This window comes from Centropristis striata, chromosome 6 (assembly GCF_030273125.1).
Source record: "Centropristis striata isolate RG_2023a ecotype Rhode Island chromosome 6, C.striata_1.0, whole genome shotgun sequence".
Taxonomy (NCBI): Eukaryota; Metazoa; Chordata; class Actinopteri; order Perciformes; family Serranidae; genus Centropristis; species Centropristis striata.
In genome coordinates this window covers 20,714,115-20,734,882 of record NC_081522.1, presented here as the reverse complement: position 1 = coordinate 20,734,882, position 20,768 = coordinate 20,714,115, and the positions used below count along the sequence as shown (strand labels likewise).

The window sequence follows — 20,768 nt, the reverse complement described above, 5'->3', positions numbered from 1 at the left end:
GACCCCTGAGTACAGCTCACCTAGAAAGCCTGTACTAAATTAGCCACTATTTTAAATTTAAGTATGTTTTCTACTATTTTATATCAAACTGTCACCATATAGCAACATTAAACATATAAAGCAAAATTCTAAGAATATTAAAAAGTGTAAAACTAAAAGTTAATATAGAGCAGAAAGGGATAGGGACGCTTTGGACACCTCTCCGTAATGCGGAACGTTGTAGAGGCGGAGTGTGTTTCTGGTAAGGCAGAGCACAGAGGAACACGTAAGATTTGATCACGCAAGGTCGTGTCCCCAGCTTCGGGGTTGAGATTTCTTATTTTAGGGCAAAGATGATGTCCTTAGCCCCTCGTCCCGGGGCTCTTGCCCCGTACTTGCAGGCGGCAAAACTCTCAGTTAAAAGCCTGGTTTCCCCCGGAGCCAAGGACTCGATGTCCGCTGCTGGTAAGACCGACCGATCGGCATGTCGTTACTGAACGTTAGCCAGAGTCGTTAGTGGTATTGAACTGCGTCTTGTAACCATAAAGTTAACATACTGATTTTTTTTAGTGGTTAGTTAACATGTTTGACAACGTATCAAGTTGCTGTATTTTTGTTTCTCACCGTCCTTGTCTGCAAACTAACATCTTTCTGTGGCTAGCAGGGATAGCTAAGGTGTTACAACTGCCAGCTGGAAACTGACAGAGAGGGTCAACAAGTCAAGTCAATTTTATTTATATAGCCCAAAATCACAAATCACAGATTTGCCTCAAAGGGCTTTACAGACTGTACATGGTACGACATCCTCTGTCCTTAGACCCTCACAGCGGCCAGGGAAAAACTCTTTAAAAAAACAGGGGAAAAAGAAGAAGAAACCTCAGGGAGAGCGACAGAGGAGGGATCCATCTCCCAGGACGGACAGATGTGCAATAGATGTTGTTGTACAGGGCAGATCAACAGAGTAGAGCGCCACCATTAGCCAGTAGTGATGCGGTGAGTGTAGAGTGGACCAGGAGAGGAGCATTCCCATCTGGGGATATAAATATCAATTAGTGAGATATAAACAGCTCAATACACACATGTTTACACCACTGCCCACCAGTTTCTGCTATGACATACATTTTAATGTGTCTGATCCTCTATGTACATTTGTTTTGCTGACATGACAATGCAGGTGAAATGTCAAAGAGTTGGTTAATTGGTTAAGTTACATGTACAACTAGGTATAGTGTAGAATAAAATGCTTGAATAGTTCTTGATGGTTATAAATTTCAGGTTTTAAGTATAATAATTTGTCTACTATACAGTTAGATGATCGACGATGGTTCTTGCTGAATATTTGCTGGTTTTCAGTGTAAACAACCTGAATATCTTTGGGTTTTGGACTACTAGATGTAGTCAATATACTGAAAAAGGATTTCTACAACTGGTCATGATTTGATGTGCTTCATGGCGTATCAGAAAAACACTGAAATCATTTATTATTATGCTTTTAATGATTGTTTCTCTGGTGTTTATGGATTAAGTATAATAATCAGTATCCGTACTATCTAAAATTAGATTATTTTTGTTCATGTTTACCATGTTTAAACTGAAGTTGTCCAATTTCCAAGGTCACCATTTAGTCTGTATTTTTAAACTTTTTTAGATCTACTATTTATTTGGCCTTGAATAGAAGGAGTGTGGCAGAGATGTGCATTACTTTTCAATATTTTTGCAAGCTACTCAATAGTTTCCAATCCATCTGCTTATCTCTTGCTCATGTCATTAAAATCTACATCTTATGTGTCATTTCCAGCTCCTGGGGCGATCCGTCTTGCCCACACAGATATCAAGATTCCCGACTTCACAGATTACCGTCGCCAGGAGGTTACCGACGCCAACAAGTCCTCCAAAGAAAGCGGTGAGGGAAGAAAGTCATTCTCGTACCTCGTCACTGGAGTGTCCACTGTGGTTGGTATCTATTCAGCCAAGACCGTGGTCTCCCAGTTTGTCTCCTCAATGAGTGCATCAGCAGACGTCCTGGCCTTATCAAAGATCGAGATCAAGCTCGGCGACATCCCTGAAGGCAAAAACATGACATTCAAGTGGAGAGGAAAGCCCCTGTTTGTCCGTCACCGCACAGAGAAGGAAATCGCTGCAGAGGAGGCTGTGAATATCGCGGAGCTGCGTGACCCCCAGCACGACAAAGATAGAGTGGTTAACCCCAGCTGGGTCATCGTCCTTGGTGTGTGCACCCATCTGGGTTGTGTGCCCATCGCCAACGCCGGAGACTACGGAGGCTACTACTGCCCTTGCCACGGCTCACACTATGATGCTTCAGGAAGAATAAGAAAGGGACCCGCTCCTCTGAACCTGGAGGTTCCCTACTATGAATTCCAAGATGACATGGTTGTGGTGGGATAAACACTGGAACTCTGTCTCTGTAATATGTATAAAATGGCTCTATGTGAGAGCTAAGGGTGACAAAACATGTATTTACAAATAAAGACATATTCTCTGAGTTATTGTCTTTTCAGATGTAAGAAGTGAGTTTATTCTTTCATTCTCCTGTGTCATTTAGATTGAAGTTTTTGATTCATTGTAATTTTTATATAGGGATTAGTAAATCATTTTTTCTTATTCCACACTACTTTTAGTATTTAATATTTACAGATAATAAGTACGGAAGCCAAGAGAGGAAATCTAAATTGTCTCCTGTGTTAATGACTGAAGAACAGGTGAGAAAGGTTTTGCCAGGAACATTTTCTTATGTCACATTTTTTTCACCTGTAAAAACGGGTGGGAATAAAAATGGGGGCAGGTGATTTTTTTGTATTTGGTTATCAGGCTCAAGTGAGAAGAAAAAGTAACTTAGAAAAATTATCCTGGCAAAACAGGCAGACCCACCTGTTTCACTGGTAAAAAAAAAAATATTTTCCACCTGTTGTAAACAGAGAAAACAATTTAAAAAATATGGATCACCAGTTTGTTTTTTTCTAACTTGCCTCTTGGGTTTCCGTAAATATGCAACATGAAATTGTGTGCTTCACAGAAAAACAGCAAAATAAAACTGAAAAAATTTTAGAGAAGGAAATTCTAAAAACAGGAGACAAATAAAGGGCAGAACAAATCTACAGCCACAACAGGTGAATAAAACTAGATCTAAAACAAATTGAGTATGGATAATATATCTCTAAGAAACAATAAAAGCAAGGGTTAAAGTTTTCAGTTCGAGTAGATTGAAGAGAAGCATTGATTTTTCTACCCTTTTTTCAGGTGCCGGTTGTTATCTGTGTCATTGTTAGGACCCTGACCTATTGAAGCACTAAGGAAAATTATCTGGATTAATATAATAGGATAATCTAAAAGGCACATTTGCAATCTAAAAAAAAAATCAACACATTTCTTGCTTAGTTGTGATTGAACATGTAGATGGCCTGTTTTAATCACCTTTTCCTTTTAATTAATTAAATACCAGTAATCATTTTGTACCTGTAATTACAGCAGCAAAGAATGTGAACTGTCAAGTAAGACACAGCACTATTGTTTTACACTGCAATCACATATGGATTCAATCCTGACAAATACAGTGTGCCAAGTAAAACTGTATGAGCCAGTGAAATATTATTTATGAAATAATTAAAATAAATACAGTGCACAGATGCTGGTGAATTGCGATTGCTTTCACTTAATAAATTACAATCAAATCAAAATATTTCACACTGTACAGTTGGCGCTCATTCAGTGCATCATGCTTTGTATTTAAATATTAAAATCAGTGTAGCTGAACCATGATTATGAGTGCCACTATAGGCCTAATTAATAAATACTTCCCTCAACAGATGAGATAAATAAATCCAGTGTTACAACCTTATTATCTGGTGTAACATGTAACAAGGACGACTGTGATGATGTCTGTGCAATTTTACAATTTTCACATTTGTTAATGAGTCTTTCAGCTTCATAAAAACAGTTCTTTTCAAGGACTCAATCCCCAAATCAGGTTACACTAGTCCACATAGTGCACCTCCGCCTGCAGCTCCTTGGTTATATACCCGAGTAGGGCGACTGTGAGCTGATGCTTCAGGGTGGTGTTGCCCGCCACTAGAGCAGTTAGCTGAGCCACGTCTGTCCACTGAATGTCCCCCAGGATGGCCATGAGGTCACCATAAAGCTTCTGCTGCTGCTGAGGACTGAGCTCCATGATGATCTGAGGCAGCGGTTTGAACTGTCCACTGGTCAACCAGCAGCCCAGGAGGCCTCCGACAGCACCGCCTGCAGGGGGACAGGGTTTTAAACTTGTGATATTGTACATATTTCTATACAAGTTAGAGGAACTGTTTTTCTTACCCATTGCAATACCGAGAGGGCCTCCAACTAACCCTCCAGCAAAGGCCAGTCCCCCAGCTGCTGCTGCCCCCTTCCCCGAGCTTTTCACTGTGGTCTGGATTTGCTGATTGGCAGATAACTCACAACACAGCTTCATGACATCATTAATTCGATGACACATACTGTGGATCAGAAGGATCATTTTAAGACACATTACAGAAATTATACTGGTTAAATATTTAACAAACTAAAAATAAGCACTGAATTAAAAATCTGGAAAAGAATGTCAGACAAAACAGTTAAAAGATAAGTATTTGATGCTGGTTGTGTATTCTTTTTTTTAAACTACTAAGACTACTAATCTAACTAAGACTAATCATGGCCCAACAATGGCCTTAACAATGTTTTTTTTTTTTTAATGCAATCATGTACAGATAACTTGTATTACAGTAGGCATAGTGTGATGACAGGTGTGATTGCATCAGGAAGCATCACGAAGCAAAGGTTAACGTTTCACAGTGTAGCATTTACCATGTCTATCTTTTACCTTTAAAAGCAAAAATACGAGCCGCCTGCAATAAACATAATCGACATCATGACCATACCTTACTGTGTTATGAAATCCTCATTGATATTTGTTGGTCTAATTTTTTTAATTGTAATATCAACTCTATTCTAAGCCGGTTGCTCTTGATTTCTGAGCTTGCACTGCATGACTATGGCCGCAATGCCTGATGGGAACAACAACTGTGCTGCATTCACGACATTCGACTAATGCGGAAAACTGGTCCGAAAACAACCAACGGGCACATAAGATTAAAATACATTTAAGTGCATTTACAAAATAATGGACAAATTAAGAGATTTATGGGTCCCATAACAAATGTAAGAGGTACATTATGAATTATTTGATGTTTTCAGGGACTCTTAATTCAAAGTGTAGAATTTGCCATTACGGTCATAGCATTTACATCTGATATTTCCGACAGACAATAAAGGCAACAAAAACAGCCAATGAGCGACTGACAAGAAGGGGGTTGGGACCATAGGTGGATTATATTAATTCCCTGAAAGCAAACTTGTTTATCCAAGCTGACCTATCCGGGGCAGATATTATCTCCTGATAGCTATGTGGGTTATTATATTATACGTGTGTGTTTAAATATGATATGTAACTACAATATCCGTGCAGCTACACGCAGATCCACCTTGTCATATGGCGAGGAGGAAACCTGCGGCTGCATTTCTAAAAGACATCTCTGTCAGTGGTTGTTTGTCTCGGTGTTGCTCTGTGTTAGTGCAGCAGCCAGGATTTCGACTGTTTACATCTGTGCAATCATCCACATTTACCCAGAGTACACCGGGAGACACAGATGAGCAGCTGCGTCAAGTTAGCGTCATATAGATGGAAAACGGAAACCAGAAAGAGCTGTCTTCAAAATAAAATTATGAAATTAGACTGGAGGTTAGAGTCAATTTTGAGATGCAGCTTGTTCTTTGTGATTCTATATTATGCTACTATATACTTCTACCCTATTACATTTCAGATCGAAATGGTGTGCTTTTTACACCACTGCATTTATTTGACAATGGTACTGGTTATGCTGCACATTAACAATTTGCACACAAAAAATCTGTAAAAACACAAGGCATCGCCATAGCTTAAACTGCCGTGTGTATATTTATGAATTTAACTTAACTTCACATTGACAACAAAAATGTTCAATAAACAATAAAGATGATATACACAAAACAATATAATCATAACAATATTATACAGCAATAATTTGCCACAGTTTTTAAAAAAAACTTTTAACAATCCAATACATTTTGTTTACAAATTAGAATACTTATTTACTTGTTTACTTAAGATACTTACAAACTAGTTTTTTAAATCCTTCATTACCTCAGTCTTATATACGTTGCACAGACAATAGTAGGAACAGGACGTTTATAGAGGCTCAGCAGATCATTAGGTCCTGCCCTGCAGGGCCCCTAGCAGATGAACTTAAAAGTTTAAATTTAGAAATTTTACTGGTAATGAAGTGAATTTACTGTGTGATTTATATACATTAACGTGTCAATTGAATTACAGGTCAACCTGTTTTATGTTCGATTTCATTGTACTAAAAAGCGACGTTCCGCAAGCAAAATGGTCCCACACTAGCTAAGGGAGCCTTTAAAAAATCTTTTATCCCCAACGCTACTCGCCTCCTCAACTCAACATAAGTGATACACTAACTTTGAACTGCTCTTAATTGTCTTTTTCTTTTCTTATCATATGTTTTAACTGCATTCTCAACTTCTGTATCTCTCTATCGAACATCTGTATCTTTACGGTGAACCGAAGGCAAATTTCCACCATGGTGGATAATAAAGATTTATTGTATTGTATTGTATTCCCAGATCTTTTATTTTGAACATTTTGACCGGAAGTTCCGCTGTTAATCCTGGTGCATTGCCCTTGGACCGAGGTGCATGTCGCAGCGAGAGTGACAAGGAATATTTGCTCATCTTTGGATATTAAAAGCGTGGATATTTTTGGAAATCATGCAGAAATCTTGAAATGAGAGTGTGAAATGGTATCACCGAAAGTGAGGATAATTATCACTGCCCCATTGATGAATACGAGCAGAACGGGTCTCAGGAATAGCAGCGGCTGCATTCATAAACACTTCTTTAGGACTCACAACAACCCCTGAGCTTTGTTTTGGGGTCACAAAACACCATATATTCCTGTTGTGCACGTGGGTTGACAATGGCTGAAAAAGGTAAAATGAACATAGAGCATCTCGGCGGAGTTGTCAGGCTCCGAGAGGAACACGAGAAGGTAATTTAACCAGTTGACACGAAACATTTTTGCTGGCTAACTTCACGTCTAACGTTAGCCAAACCTCTGGCCACGCGGTGGACGGGTTTTGCACCACCAATGGATCACCTGAAGTGCTTTTTACATTAAATACACACGTGTATGCACTAATTGTACTAACATATATGTCACATTAGTAACATGTGTGTTTGTTGTTTGAACTGTCCATGTTCGAGAAGCTTCCTCTCCTGCAGGCACTCACGTTGTGATCATGTTCAAGCTCTCGTTACGCAAAATGTTTCCCGGAGGGAGGAGGTGTGTTTAGTTTCGTTTCTCTGCACTTATGTGCTCGTACTACTAGTTTTATTTGAGTTTTTTTTTTTCGGTCTCCAGACTTTAGGAAACTTGACTTTTAACGATGCTAAGGGTTAGCTAGCTACTGAATAGTACGCCCCCCACAGGGATTCAGCCAGGAAGTCTCATATTTACAAGTTTCACTTCACTTCTCTGTAAAAAGTAAACACCGAGAAAGTTAAACGCGCAAGAAACTTTTGCTTTACACAAACTGTATGTATCACCATTTGTTACTGCAGTGAAAGGATGATTGTGCAGATGCCATGATCACTTGGATGCCGTTTTAACCCTCTGGAGTCCATCTGTTTATTGAAAATACACGTTTATTTACAGTAATAACTTTATTTATATATGATATGTTGACAAGATGAGAAAGCCAGTTGAAAGTGCATCATAGGAGCTTTCACAGTGTGCCATTTATGTTTCTAGACCATTTTTAAATTGTGAATTTTCTTTCTACAATGAAAACTATTACTATTTTAATTTGCATGTAAATAGACTGTTTTATAGATTTATCATTTTTCTGCTGTTTGTGTGGGTATAAATGGTTTAAAAAATGGTACATTTCCATAGACACCTGTGTCTTTTGTTTGTTTTCGGTTCCTGGTACCTTTATACTTTGTTAATTAAAATAAAATAAAAAATTTACTGGTAGCCAAGTTTGTGTCGAGAAAAAGGAGCCATACATGTGATGTAAGGACAGGCTGAAAGATGCTAATCAGAGACAGAAACAAATGCATAGGAAGTTGACAAATTTGAACCAAAATCTCCTGGACTTCAGAGGTTTAACAGCTGTGTTTGTGTTTCTCCGTCTCCCTTCATCTGGCTGGGCATTTTGTCTGTTAACAGTGTGTGATGTTTCTACTACTAACATATTCATATATTGTGTTGTGTGTTTGAATAGTGCTTCTTCACCAGTAAAAGTACTGATCAGAAAATGTTCAGGAATTGAGAATGTGCTGTTGGCAATATTCACTGCTACTGTTACTCCTTTAGGCTATTAAACCTCAACACACCTGTGTAGGTTGCATAGATTTTCAACTTGATTTGTATTGAAACTATTTGTCCTAAAACAGGTGGTGAAAGACTGTGAAAGTCGGATGCAGCACTGGTAAGCATTACGAAAGTCCCGTTTACTTTTTCAACAATTGCAATGTGATACAATGCTTTATTTTAATTGCTTTTTAGTTACACATTAATAAATCCTGATGTGGCACAGAGTAGCAAAAATAAAGCTGGTCAATAACACAGGTTCTATCTAATACAGCCTTTTCCTAGCTATAAAAGATCTAAAAACATGCATATTTGTGAAAAGACATTCAAAAGGTCAGTATAAAATTTACTATGTAAATGTAAAAAACAAGTCCTTTTTAGCACAACTCCCAATATATTTAAAATATTCATATTTTAATATTAAAGTTACAGGCATGATTTTTATGTCTCTGCACTTGATTGTCTCTGAGTCATCCATTTCTATGAATACAGCCAATTACAAAATGAAATTAAATGGATATGTGTCATTATCCACTCACGTCTTTCAGTGAAGTTTGTGTTTAGTTGAGACACAGTTGGTGTAACTCCATGTTAGAGCTGCATAATTTATTGTCTAATAATAGCAATGAGTTTGGCTTCCTCAATTAATCAAGCATGATTCTGTGCAATATTGAGGCTCTGCGTTTAGAGTGCAGTCTCTGGTCAAAATCAACTAATTAGACACTCCCTGACCAATCAGAGGCATTTGTTTCAAGTACGCTGTAATTAGCCTGTTTATTCCTGATTCCCAAACACGGTTGCAGCAGAAAGACGGAGCAGTTTCAGCACACAGGCAACCTTTAAGGCCCTGCGTGCAATTAGGGTGTGCCATATTGTATCATTCATAATAATACTGGCATATTTTTTATATGATATTTTTAAAAATGCATACTGCGATGATGGCAACATTCCTTCTTCTTGTTCTTGACATAGTGACGTCAAATCATTGCATTCAAAAAAACTTGCTTAAGTTAAAGTACAAAGTACCAGCAACAAAATGTACCTAAAGTTGTGCAGAATGACCCCACTCAGATGTGTATATGTTCTATATATATTGTTGGATAATTATTTTCTATGCATTTATGTAAGTAGCATTTTACTGTCAAGGTATGGCTCATTTTAACTAGTTAATATACTTTTATGTGGTTTAATTTATATTAAAGAGTAAAAAATACAATATTTCCCTTTAAAATGTTGAGTAGTAGAAGTATAAAGTTACATAAATGGAAATACGCAAGTTAAGTTGACGTACCTCAGAATTGTACTGAAGTACTTTATTAAGTACATTTACTTAGTCATCATTGACATTTGCAGTTATATTTTTATTATTTTCCATTTACTTCCATTTTGCACTGAAGAGTCAAGAGTACATTTTAGGTATTTGTAAACTGTTGAGATTTACACTAAAATTTAGATTCACCGTTGATTTTTATTTTGTTGTACTGTTTTTATTTTACAGACTTGAAAATAATTTTTGAAATATAATTTTTTATGTATTTTTCATTATTTTGTCATATTGCCAAGAATATAGTTATTGCAAAACTACCCTGAAATATTGCAATATTCTTTTAGGGCCATATCGCCCACCCCTAGTGTGCACCCATATATTGTTTTGTTAGACGGGCAAATACATTTTTCCGCCTTTTGTGGATAATTACAGATTGTATTTATTTGTAATCTACTCCATTAGACTTGTGCTTAGGTTAAAGCTGGAGCTGAGAACTCGCTGTACCTTTAGCCTTTTTGTATTTTGACTTGTCACAGCAGGAAAAGTGCCCTGGTAAGCCATGACAGTGAGCCAGTATGCACAGTACCAGTATTGTGAAACCAAAGCAGCTAAATGTAATTCTACCATCATTCATTGTATTACTTTCACCTGTGTTTTTCTCCTACTGTGACATGTAAAAATGTCTTCTCTGAAATAGGGCCAGTTAGTTCTCCCACCCAAACAGACACAACAAAGCCAACAGGAGAGTAAAGGAGATGTTATACAAACCCACACAGCCCAGTGAGGAGACGAGCTGTAATAAGGTCGAGTGAGTGGAAACATCTCTGTGAGCGGACCATGCCTGTGGAGGGTCTTTACAGTGTAACTTCATTGCAGTAAATTCATTCTTATTGATTGCAGGCCGTGTGTTCAGTGTTCTTACTAGTAGTAGAAGCAGTTGGCTCTGATTTCATGTGAAGGAAAGGTTTTTATATGCAATGAAAGTCGTATTAACCCTTTATCAGGCGAAGAACCGTATTTGGTAACTTCAGCGGATATTCAAAATAAAAATATTTAGAGAAAAAAGTTGCAAATTTACTAGATTAAAGTGGCAGATTTACAAGAAAAAAAGTCGCAGATTTGAGAGATTTAAAGTGGCAAATCTGCGCGAAAAAAGTAGCAGATTTACGAGATTTAAAATGGCAAATCTACAAGAAAAAAAGTTGGAGATTTAAGAGATTTAAAGTGGCAAATCTACAAGAAAAAAAGTTGGAGATTTAAGAGATTAAAGCAAATTTACTAGATTAAAGTGGCAAATCTACAAGAAAAAAAGTCGCAGATTTACGAGATTTAAAGTGGCAAATCTGCGCGAAAAAAGTCGCAGATTTATGAGATTTAAAGTGGTGGATCTGCGAGAAAAAAGTTGCTTTTTTTCCCCACTTCTGACTCGTAAATCTGTGACTTTTTTCCACACAGATTTGCCACTTTAAATCTCTTAAATCTGCAACTTTTTTCGGAGATTTGCCACTTTAAATCTCGTAAATCTGCGACTTTTTTTCTTGTAGATTTGCCACTTTAATCTAGTAAATTTGCAACTCTTTTCTCAACCCCATTTTGATATCCACTGAAGTTCCAAATATTGTTCTTCACCTGATAAAGGGTTAAGCATTATGTGTAAACTATTTGCAGTCAGTTTATGGACTATACAATTCCTCTTCAAAAAAAAAAAAAAATTGCTCAGCGTTGGGCCAAGTAGTCACAAGTAATCACAATTGGGGAGTCTTGAAAGGTCCTTCCTAACCATGATACACCTACACAGGTGATTTCACTTATTTGGTTGATTAAAGCTCCTCAGGACTGTGTGGGTGTCAACAGACCACGCTCTACATCTCCCTGACTCTCCTCTTAATTCTGTTAGACCTGTTAAAATGAGACAAATTACACTTTTATCATTCCTACCCATGTGGGTGTACAAGGTCCCTAATACAATTAAATGGAGTGGTACTTTTTAAAAATAAAAATGTTAATTTAAAAGAATAACCATTATGTATTAATGCTTACAAATATCAAGCATTACAATATATATATATATATATAAACATAGATAACATGCATATATTAAAAACAAATGCATATCAACCAACATTTCATAAAATGTAAATATGTACAATACTTATGTTTTTTAAAACACCACCAAAGGCAATACATTGCCATACTTCCTTTTATAAATACCCAGATATTCACTTACACCCATCTCACATTCAACAGTTGATTAATGAGCTCAATTATTATTAATTATAATTATTAAAACTATTTTTACCTAAACTCAGTAAAACTGAAGTTTAATAATTTTAAAATGGGCCCCTAATACTAATTTCTTGTTTGTCTTTGAGTATGTAAGATTTTTGCTCTAGTGCTATTTTCCCATGGTATTTCTATAGATCCTTTGGCTTGTAAAAGGCACATGGCATGTCAACAAAGACTTAGGCTGCACACTTTTTTAGTGTTAAGATATCTTTTACTTCATGGTGTTTAAAAAAAGAGCAACAAAACATCGTAAAATATTTATCTCCAGTTTGTGTGATATGGGTCTTGTGATGCCAGATTAGTGTAATGTGGGTCCAAAAGTCCAGAGTTCATCCATCGCCTCTTAGCTCTGCCAGAGTTCAATGCACCTGCAGTCACTCTTTTATTTACATACAAATATACCTCATATTGCTGTAATTCTGTGCTTATAAGATGTTATTGTAACAATCATAAGACACTGTTTTTGTTTTCCAATTTACTTTTTGACTAAAAACTACTTGAATAGATTGGGAGTTATATTTCAAGCCACACTAAGAAAAGAGAAAATTCAGCCAGAGGGCAGGCTCTCTGCAGATACAGATACCAGCTGTGTTTCCATTGAAGTCAAAGAAAATTCTGAAGTGACATTTTTGAAATGTTGCAATAAAGAAAATGTAATTTAGGGACGTTTCCATCAACTAATTTAGAGCAAATAAACAAAGTTGCATCAATGTACTTTTGTCAGAGGATGGCAGTGTAATGTATTGCTGTAGGCTAATCTTTCAATAAACAGTAGAAGAAGAAGAGCATGCGTGAGACAGAAAATACAACAACAAAAAGGTTGCTATTCTGACAAATTTGTCCACCCACGAGAGAAAATGGAGACTGGAGTTGAGTCTTCAGGAATTAGATTAAATTCGGGCTACTTATAATTGTTCTTTCATGTGAGCTCGTCTTGACCAGAGGAGTGGAAACGTTTATTATCAGTTATTATCATTATTGTCAGTCTCATCTCCCATTTAGTGCATTAACTATTTTCTGAAAAGGACAAAAACCACCTCAAGCCAGCTTAAAAACTTTTATGCACATTTTTGAATGTTTTATCAAATTTTGGTGTTTCTATCAAGCTTTTCTCATGCAAGTCCAATGGACATTTCCAAATGTCCATGTTGATAGAATCAGAACTACTTACACATACCTCTAGTGGGTCTTCAGTGATGGTTGAGAGAGGTTACTTTTGTATGAGTCTATACAATGTTTTTAGGAAAATCCTGCATCGTATATCTTTAAGGTTGAGGATTACGTTTACAAGGAATGCTAGACTGTTCCAACAAATCATAATAGAGCAACAAGTCAAATGTCCATGCGATCAAGTCAATAATAGGTACTTTTAGCAACATATTGCTATCATCTGGTTATGACACACTGTAGTTGTATAAAGATGATTGGCATAGCTTCGTATCTGTGTTACAGTTACAAATTGCACAATCTGGTGTTGCAACTTTCACTGGATATAGTATATATATATAAAGCTATATCAGAATATAAAACAACAGAAATACTTCTTTAAACTCTTACAGGAACTGGAACTATTTATATGTCCTTTATCTGGTTGTAGAAAACATCACAATAAAGTGTTAGCTGTTTTTGGTCACTGTATTGTCCTGACTTTCTTTGAAGATTTTCAGTGTCAAGTGGCAAACAGATAAAAATGAATGTCAGCAACATCTTGAGACCTCTTGACTTACACTGTCTTCCCTAAAGGGGGAAACAGGCACTTCCTCAGTATTCATAGCTGCCGTTTGCTTCCCATTGTTCTGTTTATTAAACATCCCAAAATAAGTAGAACAAACTAATTTGTATAACAAAAGCTCTAGAGGAGATTTAGTCCTTGGCCTAACATTGTAAATCTATGCCTTTGCAGGAAGAAGGTGTCAGGTGACTATGCAGCCCTGAAAGACCGCCTTAAAACCCTTCCAGATCAGCTGTCTTATGACATCATGGTGAGTGTTGACCTTTTTAAAAATGCACAAGAAAAACACAACTTGTGCATTGCGGATTAGTGTTCAAATGGCAACTTTACCAGCACCTTGAGCTTGGTTTATATTATTAACTTTGCAGAAGCTGACCTTAACAATGCATATTTTTATTGCTGTTACTGAGTTTTATTTCCCCTTTTCTCCTACTTTCATGGCCACATTCTGCCACCTGCTTTATTAACTGTTCCTGCTTTGGTTCTGCTCTTTTCCTCCGTCCCCTGTGCTGCTATAAACAGGTGCCGTTTGGCCCCTTGGCCTTCATGCCTGGGAAGCTGGTGCACACAAACGAGGTCACAGTGTTGCTCGGCGACAACTGGTTCGCCAAGTGCTCTGCCAAGCAGGCTCAGAAAATTGTTGATCACCGGATGAAATGTGAGTCTGTTTTTTTTTTCGAAAAGACTGTTTTCTGTCCTCTCAACAAGACGCCATTGTTTACTGTCGCTCCACACTGCTCCCGTTCCTCCAGCAGAGGGTGTTGCTGCATCAAGCTTGTCTGCAGAACTTTCCGCTGTGACATTTTGGGAGAAACTTTTGTGATACTTGTAGAATTTAGGATATGGTTAGTGAACTGTTATGCTTCTAATGACTGTACCGAAATCTTGAAGCGTGCATGATTTTTTTTGACGTAGGTGGGGATCTTAATCTCACATGTGGTTAAAGGGTTGCAAGCTGCAAGCCACATCTGCAGATATCAGTTGCTGTGCTGCTTTTGCAAATACAGGACACTGTTGTCACTGTTGTAAATCATGTCAAGAAGTAGAATCAAGGAGTCATGGTCAGGGGAGAAAAAAAGGTTCATATTCTAACAAGTGTGTCTGTGTTTTGCCCGCTGCTCAGTCTAGGTCTGAAAATCTCATATTAAGTCAAATGGGCCCAAGTAACGATCTCTGATGTGAACATTATTAGAGTGTTTAGTGAAGCAGAAACATGCTGCCACAGCCCATCCACAGCCGTCCGCCCTCCCTTCTCCCTCCCTCCCTCCCTCCCTCCCTCTCCTCCTCCTATCTCCTGACCCTGCCCACCCCGCTATTACAGAGCTAAGTGCTGTAAGACAAACATAGCTGGCTGAAATGTGTCAGACAACGGCTGAGTTGTCAGGCCTTCTGTGTTTGACCTTTCCTCACTTCCAGTTGATGCACTGACTGGAGGGGCTCCCGATCGCCATGGAAACAAGGGCCCTCTGCTGCTATTAGTAAAAGGGCTTAATTGTTGTCAAGATTTAATGATCCGGAGTAGTATTCAGGGCAGAAGATATTATGAACTGTTTGTGTCATCATTTTTCAATTTTTTTTTCTCCCCCCTAACTTGTTTAGGATTTTAACTCTTTAGCAGCCGGCGGCTATTGTTACATTAAATCTTTTATTTAAATCTCAATTAGCCTGCAGACAGATTTTTGCATATTGTCAGTCTGCTTCCATCTCTGTGAATGCACATTTTGATGATCTGTTTTTCTGCAGATGTGGAGAGTGAACTCAATGGTCTGTCGCAGACAGCAAAGAATTTTGAAGCCAGAGTCGGGCTTGTGAAGGATTTGGAAACCATGTCATCCGTAAGTCATCACACAGATGAAATAATGAAATAAAATGTAAGACATAAATGGGGGCAAATGTATTGACTTTGTTTGTCCTTCAGAGTAAAGGGGACTACGTCGACATTAGAGAAGACACTGGAAGCACCGATGCTGCTCTCACCAAAGGTTTCTTTCTCAGCCTTTCTTCTGCCCCTGTTTTTTACTTGTACATGTTGCTCTATGAAAAAGCAAAGAAAGCTTAATTTTACACCAAACTTAGATTAACATTTAGGCTGAAAAAAATCTACATTTCATTGTCTGCTTTAACAGGAAAGCAAAGAATAGCTCACAAACCAAACTCTAAGCCCAAGCTGGATGCCGTGTTGGATCTAAAAGAGGAGGATGAAGAAGAGGGCGGAGATGGAGAGAGCAGAAAAGGCGTCATGACTGAGGAGGAGTTGTGGGCGAGGTTGGATGAACTGGAGAAACTGGAGGAGCTACAAGATGAGCAGGACAGGTACATGAACACGCTTGGGGGTTTTGTGGGTAGGCTCTTTGTGAACCTTCAGTGTTCTCTAAAGTGCTTGTTTTTGCTGCAGACTGTGTCTGAAAACATTATAGAATGGTCCCTACAGAGAAATAAAATGCTTTTCATTGAGTTTTGCTTCATCCAGTCAATTTGGTATTGTGTCTAACCAGTTCTCAGTCAAGCAAAAGTTTGGATCTGAAATCTCGCTGAAAAAAAAAAGAAAACGGTGGACATGTGAGTGAAAGAGTTGGAGAGAGGAGTGCCAGGAAGAGTTTTGATTACGGAAATACCATGTCAGTGGCAAAAACAAGCACCTTTAGTGGACGTACTGTCAGAGGACATTGCAGCATATTTCATGGCTTCTGTCTGCAGGGCTCTCACTAAATGCTGGACCAATGTCTATCATTTACGTCCCCTTTAGTCACAAAAATGTGGGAGAATACGATCCAAGTTAACATACTGTTTCCCTCTAGTAGCTTTAATAATTGCACATTTTCTCACTGAGGATCAAATGTAAATGTTTCCCTGGAAATGTTTTCCTTCAGATTATCTGATAACGCGGACATGAATGGCGAGGACACATCATCCCTTTCCTCGGAAGAGGAGAAGGAGGGAGACGCTGCTCCTCCGGTAAATGGACTGAGTCTGAAGCCAAGCTGGACCTCCGTGCCTCACAGCGCAGCACCACCCAGTGCAGAAAGGAAAGAAGAAGAAGAAGACGACGAGGAAGTGGAGGGCAACTGTTTGCCCACCATCTTTTTCTCTCACACTATCGAACCCAAGAAGGTCAGAGTGATAAATAAGTTATAGTAATAACTTTAAGGTCTTTTCTTTTCTTTTCTCTTCTTTTGATCCTGCAGTTCTGTTGTGGAGACTTTCTCTTCACCCTGTCTGTGTTTTTACTCCAGGTGAGGATAAACACAGGAAAAAACACCATGTTGAAGTTCAGTGAAAGGAAGGAGCAGAAAGAACACTCCAAGAGGAAAAAGAAGAACGGTCACAATAACGGGCACTCTCATCATGAACTTTACAAAATCACAACACCAGCGGACATTTACAGGTAAAAACAACACTAAGGTTAGACATATTGCAATTAAAAAAACATTTTATTTTTGATATTACTGAGGTTCCTCTCCTCTGATTGCTGAAACTGCTCTGCTGTCTTTGTCAGGTTGTTTGTGGATGTGAAAAACGGGGAACTCATCCCCAGAAAGTCCATCTTAAAGTCTCGCAGCCGAGAGAACAGCGTGTGCAGCGACACGAGTGAGAGCAGCGCGGCGGACTTCGAAGAGCGCCGGATGGTCGGACGCAGCTTCAGCCACGATGAAGCGACGCACAGTGACACCAGTGACGGCATCACGGAGGAGGACAGCCCCACAGCCATCCCAATGCATACCGCGAGCAGATTTGAGGTAAACAATACAGGGTTGTCTTTAAGCTTTAGCTCCGGTACGTCTAGCTATCTTCTTTTGTCTGCACAGATCTCAGTCAGGTTCCTCTGTAATGTCTTTAATCTTAGTTACAGTGTGAGGGAATGTGCAATATACCTATATTATGAAACAGTTTATGAAAATTGCACCTTTGAGCCTCACATCCCTTAATGAGAACATAACAAAACTCCCACCGAAGCCTCTTTATGTTAAAATGGGAGCACCATGTGGTCAAACAATCATTAAATGTTCGTCACAAGAGACAATATGAACAAGAAAACACCGCATGAAGACGTGTGTGTAAAGCCTTTGTGGACCTAAACCTTCAGCCATCAGTCATGTACTACAACATTAACCCTCTAGATGCTGAGCAGTTTCAGGGCCTTTTCTTGCTCCTCGCACATTTAACTCACTGTGGCCTCATTTTTCACTGCAATGCAAAAGTCCTGCTCCTCTATGAAAACAGTACAATCACAGCTAGAAGTAGAAATAACTCAGAAACGTGTTTTGTGCAGTATAACACAGTTATAATGTCTTTGATCATAAAAAAGAGAATAAAATCAAGTTCAATTTATTTGATAATTTACTTAACAAAAAATGGTGTTACCATTATTGTATACATATTTAACAATTTACATTTTTTTCAACATCTCTTGTCCTCTCATCTCTGCTCTGTGCAAACAGCCTGCAGTTCAGTTGAAGTTTCACTGACTTTTTTTGTCATATGGCCATTGCTCTCAGCAGAGAATTTCATATTTTTTTTACAGGATCTGGTTAGTGCATGTGGTTTATTTTTGAAAATTATAAATGAGACATGGAAAATAAAGTGATTTTGTTGAAATAGCATTATTTTTGGCTTAGATTTGGTTATATTTCTGACAAAAGCATTCCAAAATTCCAATGACAATTACTGTTTTTGGCTGTGAGAAATGGCATCATTTTCTTATTGTTGTGTTTATTTTTTTACCCAAAAAAAAAGCCTTTTTAAACCCCTCAGCAGGTTGTGGGGATCAGACTCTGGTTTCTTACTGTGATTTCTCTTCTCTAGGCCTTTTCAGGTACAGTGGTAGAAAAGGACCCGATGCCTTCGGCCGTCCCCCATCTGACCATCGTTCCCCCGGCTCTGCCAACCATCCTGGAGAGGAAACAGGAGGAGGTGGCGCCTGACGTCACCCCGCCCCAGCATGCCCCGAAAAGGGTGTCGAAGTTTAAAGCTGCCAGGTTGCAGCAGCAGTGACTGTTAACGAGCAAATTTTCCATTTTCACAATAACTTCTTGTTTGTTTTTATAAAAAAAAAAGCCTGTTTCTTTTCTACAAACTGATGAACTGCACAAACCATCCTCTCTTTTCTTTGACGTGTCTTCACTTCTATTCATACAGGGTTTCTGTCATTGAGTATGACTGTTGATTGCGATAAAGTACAGTAGCAACGCCTTGTGTGTAAAACTGCTTCTTAACAAGCTGCAAACACTAGAAACTGCAGTCTGTTTTGCATATCCACTCCTACTGTATCAATGGCACCCAACGGTTAAAACCAATTTCTGACTGTCATATGTTTACCTGTCTTATGCTTTTCTGTTGATTTACACTATTGCCAGTATAGGTAAGACTGTAGGTACACTTAGGATCAGTTCCCCTCGTTTTCTTCTTTTTCCAAGTGTTGATTATTAAACAGAATCAGGTGGCTGCTTGCTTTCATTTGACCTTCTCCTGACTTGCCTAATGAATGTATGTATCCCTTTGTGACAAGCTTTATGTAAAGACAAAAATAGAATATTGACCCTAACTAAAAAGGAAAATAAATGATTTTGGCTACAAGTCTTGTTTCCTCTTTCTTCCTTCAATGTTCTTGGTCTTTATTTCATTTGTGTTTGTGCTGACAGGCTTTAATTCTGCATCTGAGGATCAGTTTGGAAAGATATTTTCAAATTGGTTCTCACTGCATAGTAATGGAGTGTAATGGTAACACATTGTTGCTCCTGATACCTAGTGCAAATTGTTTTGGTCTTTAAACAGCTATTAGCAGACACTGACTGAGCTAATACGGTCTCTTATGAATTATTGTAGCTCCCTGTGAATTTCCTGTTGTGCATTAAAATTTGAAGAGCTAAGTAAAGCACCATCCCCGCGCCATATTGCAGCCAAACTTTGTAAGCGAGCAATAACATTTCATCAAAGCTGTACAGCAAACTGAACACAAAATGCCTGTTCCAGTTAGCAAAAGTACAATCAAAGTGCAGCCCTAATGAGAGAGGGGATTTCCAAGCCAACCACCCTGATAACAAATCAAGTTTAGCATGGGCCCAAAAACAAAATGGAACTGCCGAGGTCCAGAAGAAAGTCTGATTTAGACTTCATAGTTGCAGGCAGTGAACTAAGGGAGAGCAAAGGATGTCAAACTGCTGCACTGCTGCATGTTTGACATGTGCATGATGGAGAGCATGCAGGTGCAGAACAATAACACAATAAATATTTTATTACAAGTAAAAGTCCTGAATTTAAACTACTACATGAGTATTGACAGTAAAATGTACCCCAGAAGTTTAAAAGTGACTGGCATGTTATATTATTATACTCTTAACACATGCATCAATGTATGAGTAGCAGTTTATGAGTAGTTTGGTCCAAAGGGTCACAAGACGGGGAAAGAGAGGAAATGTCTTGCAAATAAAAGTCCCTGAACATTTTTAGATGACATGTATTAATTATGATCTATGAATGTAAAGTATGTTATAACCGCATTTATTTTATTTATTTACACTTTTATTTCCTATAAAATGTTTATACAGGAGGTCAAGTCCTATTGAAGTCCCAGCCAAGGCCTAATATTGTTCTTTTGTTCAGCCTTTATATTATTTTGTATTATCTTTTCATATATTATATATATTTTATATTTGTATTGTGTATTATTGGGAAAAAAAACAGAATTCATGTTTTTTTTTCTTTCTTCTAATTTGGCTTTTGTTCTTGAAACTGTTTTTTTTTTCCTCTTATAATTTGATAATTTGTTGTCAAGGAAATTTTGAGATTGATTTGAGCAATGTATTAGTTTGATTCTAAAACACAGACACACACACACACACACACACACACACATTATATATATATATATATATATATATACACACAATATAGTAAAGTACACGTAGCTCAAAAATGTAATTTAAATGTGTGTTTATTGTTGTTTATCACTTATTGGTTATATGACTTGTTTTGGTTCAATTATTCTGATAATTTTATGTAAACATACTGATTAAGGAATCCTTTTTCCTGCTAAAAGC

At 37.9% G+C, this 20,768-nt stretch overlaps 3 protein-coding genes across 4 annotated transcripts; 2 read left to right on the top strand and 1 right to left on the bottom strand.

The window, feature by feature from the left end:
* The first annotated feature begins 224 nt into the window (after positions 1 to 224).
* LOC131973941 (cytochrome b-c1 complex subunit Rieske, mitochondrial-like) lies at positions 225 to 2,482 on the top strand. The gene is made up of 2 exons (XM_059336080.1): positions 225 to 444; positions 1,778 to 2,482. The coding sequence occupies exons 1-2, from the start codon at positions 333 to 335 to the stop codon at positions 2,383 to 2,385; spliced, it is 720 nt and encodes a 239-aa protein (XP_059192063.1). The 5' UTR covers positions 225 to 332; the 3' UTR covers positions 2,386 to 2,482.
* Positions 2,483 to 3,629: 1,147 nt separating this feature from the next.
* zgc:112052 (protein C19orf12 homolog) lies at positions 3,630 to 5,026 on the bottom strand. Its single transcript, XM_059336081.1, has 3 exons — positions 4,896 to 5,026; positions 4,312 to 4,472; positions 3,630 to 4,236 (listed from the first exon to the last, which is right to left on the bottom strand). The coding sequence occupies exons 2-3, from the start codon at positions 4,469 to 4,471 to the stop codon at positions 3,971 to 3,973; spliced, it is 426 nt and encodes a 141-aa protein (XP_059192064.1). The 5' UTR covers position 4,472; positions 4,896 to 5,026; the 3' UTR covers positions 3,630 to 3,970.
* Positions 5,027 to 6,727: 1,701 nt separating this feature from the next.
* uri1 (URI1 prefoldin like chaperone) lies at positions 6,728 to 19,094 on the top strand. Of its 2 annotated transcripts, none has more exons than XM_059335645.1 (11): positions 6,728 to 7,120; positions 8,530 to 8,564; positions 13,903 to 13,981; positions 14,254 to 14,389; positions 15,475 to 15,566; positions 15,650 to 15,713; positions 15,858 to 16,044; positions 16,602 to 16,842; positions 16,965 to 17,116; positions 17,228 to 17,468; positions 18,535 to 19,094. In XM_059335645.1, exons 1-11 carry the CDS (start codon positions 7,049 to 7,051, stop codon positions 18,721 to 18,723), a joined length of 1,488 nt encoding a protein of 495 aa, XP_059191628.1. In that variant the 5' UTR covers positions 6,728 to 7,048; the 3' UTR covers positions 18,724 to 19,094. The 2 variants fall into 2 exon arrangements, with proteins under 2 accessions (XP_059191628.1, XP_059191627.1); XM_059335644.1 differs by lacking the exon at positions 6,728 to 7,120 and adding an exon at positions 7,131 to 7,414.
* Positions 19,095 to 20,768: the final 1,674 nt, after the last annotated feature.

Bases quoted from the DNA above. Each gene is read 5' to 3' on its own strand.
- LOC131973941 (XM_059336080.1), top strand. From the start codon at position 333: ATGATGTCCTTAGCCCCTCGTCCCGGGGCTCTTGCCCCGTACTTGCAG. The intron at 445-1,777 runs GTAAGACCGACC...TGTCATTTCCAG, and splicing joins GGACTCGATGTCCGCTGCTG to CTCCTGGGGCGATCCGTCTT.
- zgc:112052 (XM_059336081.1), bottom strand. From the start codon at position 4,471: ATGTGTCATCGAATTAATGATGTCATGAAGCTGTGTTGTGAGTTATCT. The intron at 4,237-4,311 runs GTAAGAAAAACA...GTCCCCCTGCAG, and splicing joins CCCTCTCGGTATTGCAATGG to GCGGTGCTGTCGGAGGCCTC.
- uri1 (XM_059335644.1), top strand. From the start codon at position 7,301: ATGTGTGTTTGTTGTTTGAACTGTCCATGTTCGAGAAGCTTCCTCTCC. The intron at 8,565-13,902 runs GTAAGCATTACG...ATGCCTTTGCAG, and splicing joins GAAAGTCGGATGCAGCACTG to GAAGAAGGTGTCAGGTGACT. The intron at 15,714-15,857 runs GTTTCTTTCTCA...CTGCTTTAACAG, and splicing joins CGATGCTGCTCTCACCAAAG to GAAAGCAAAGAATAGCTCAC.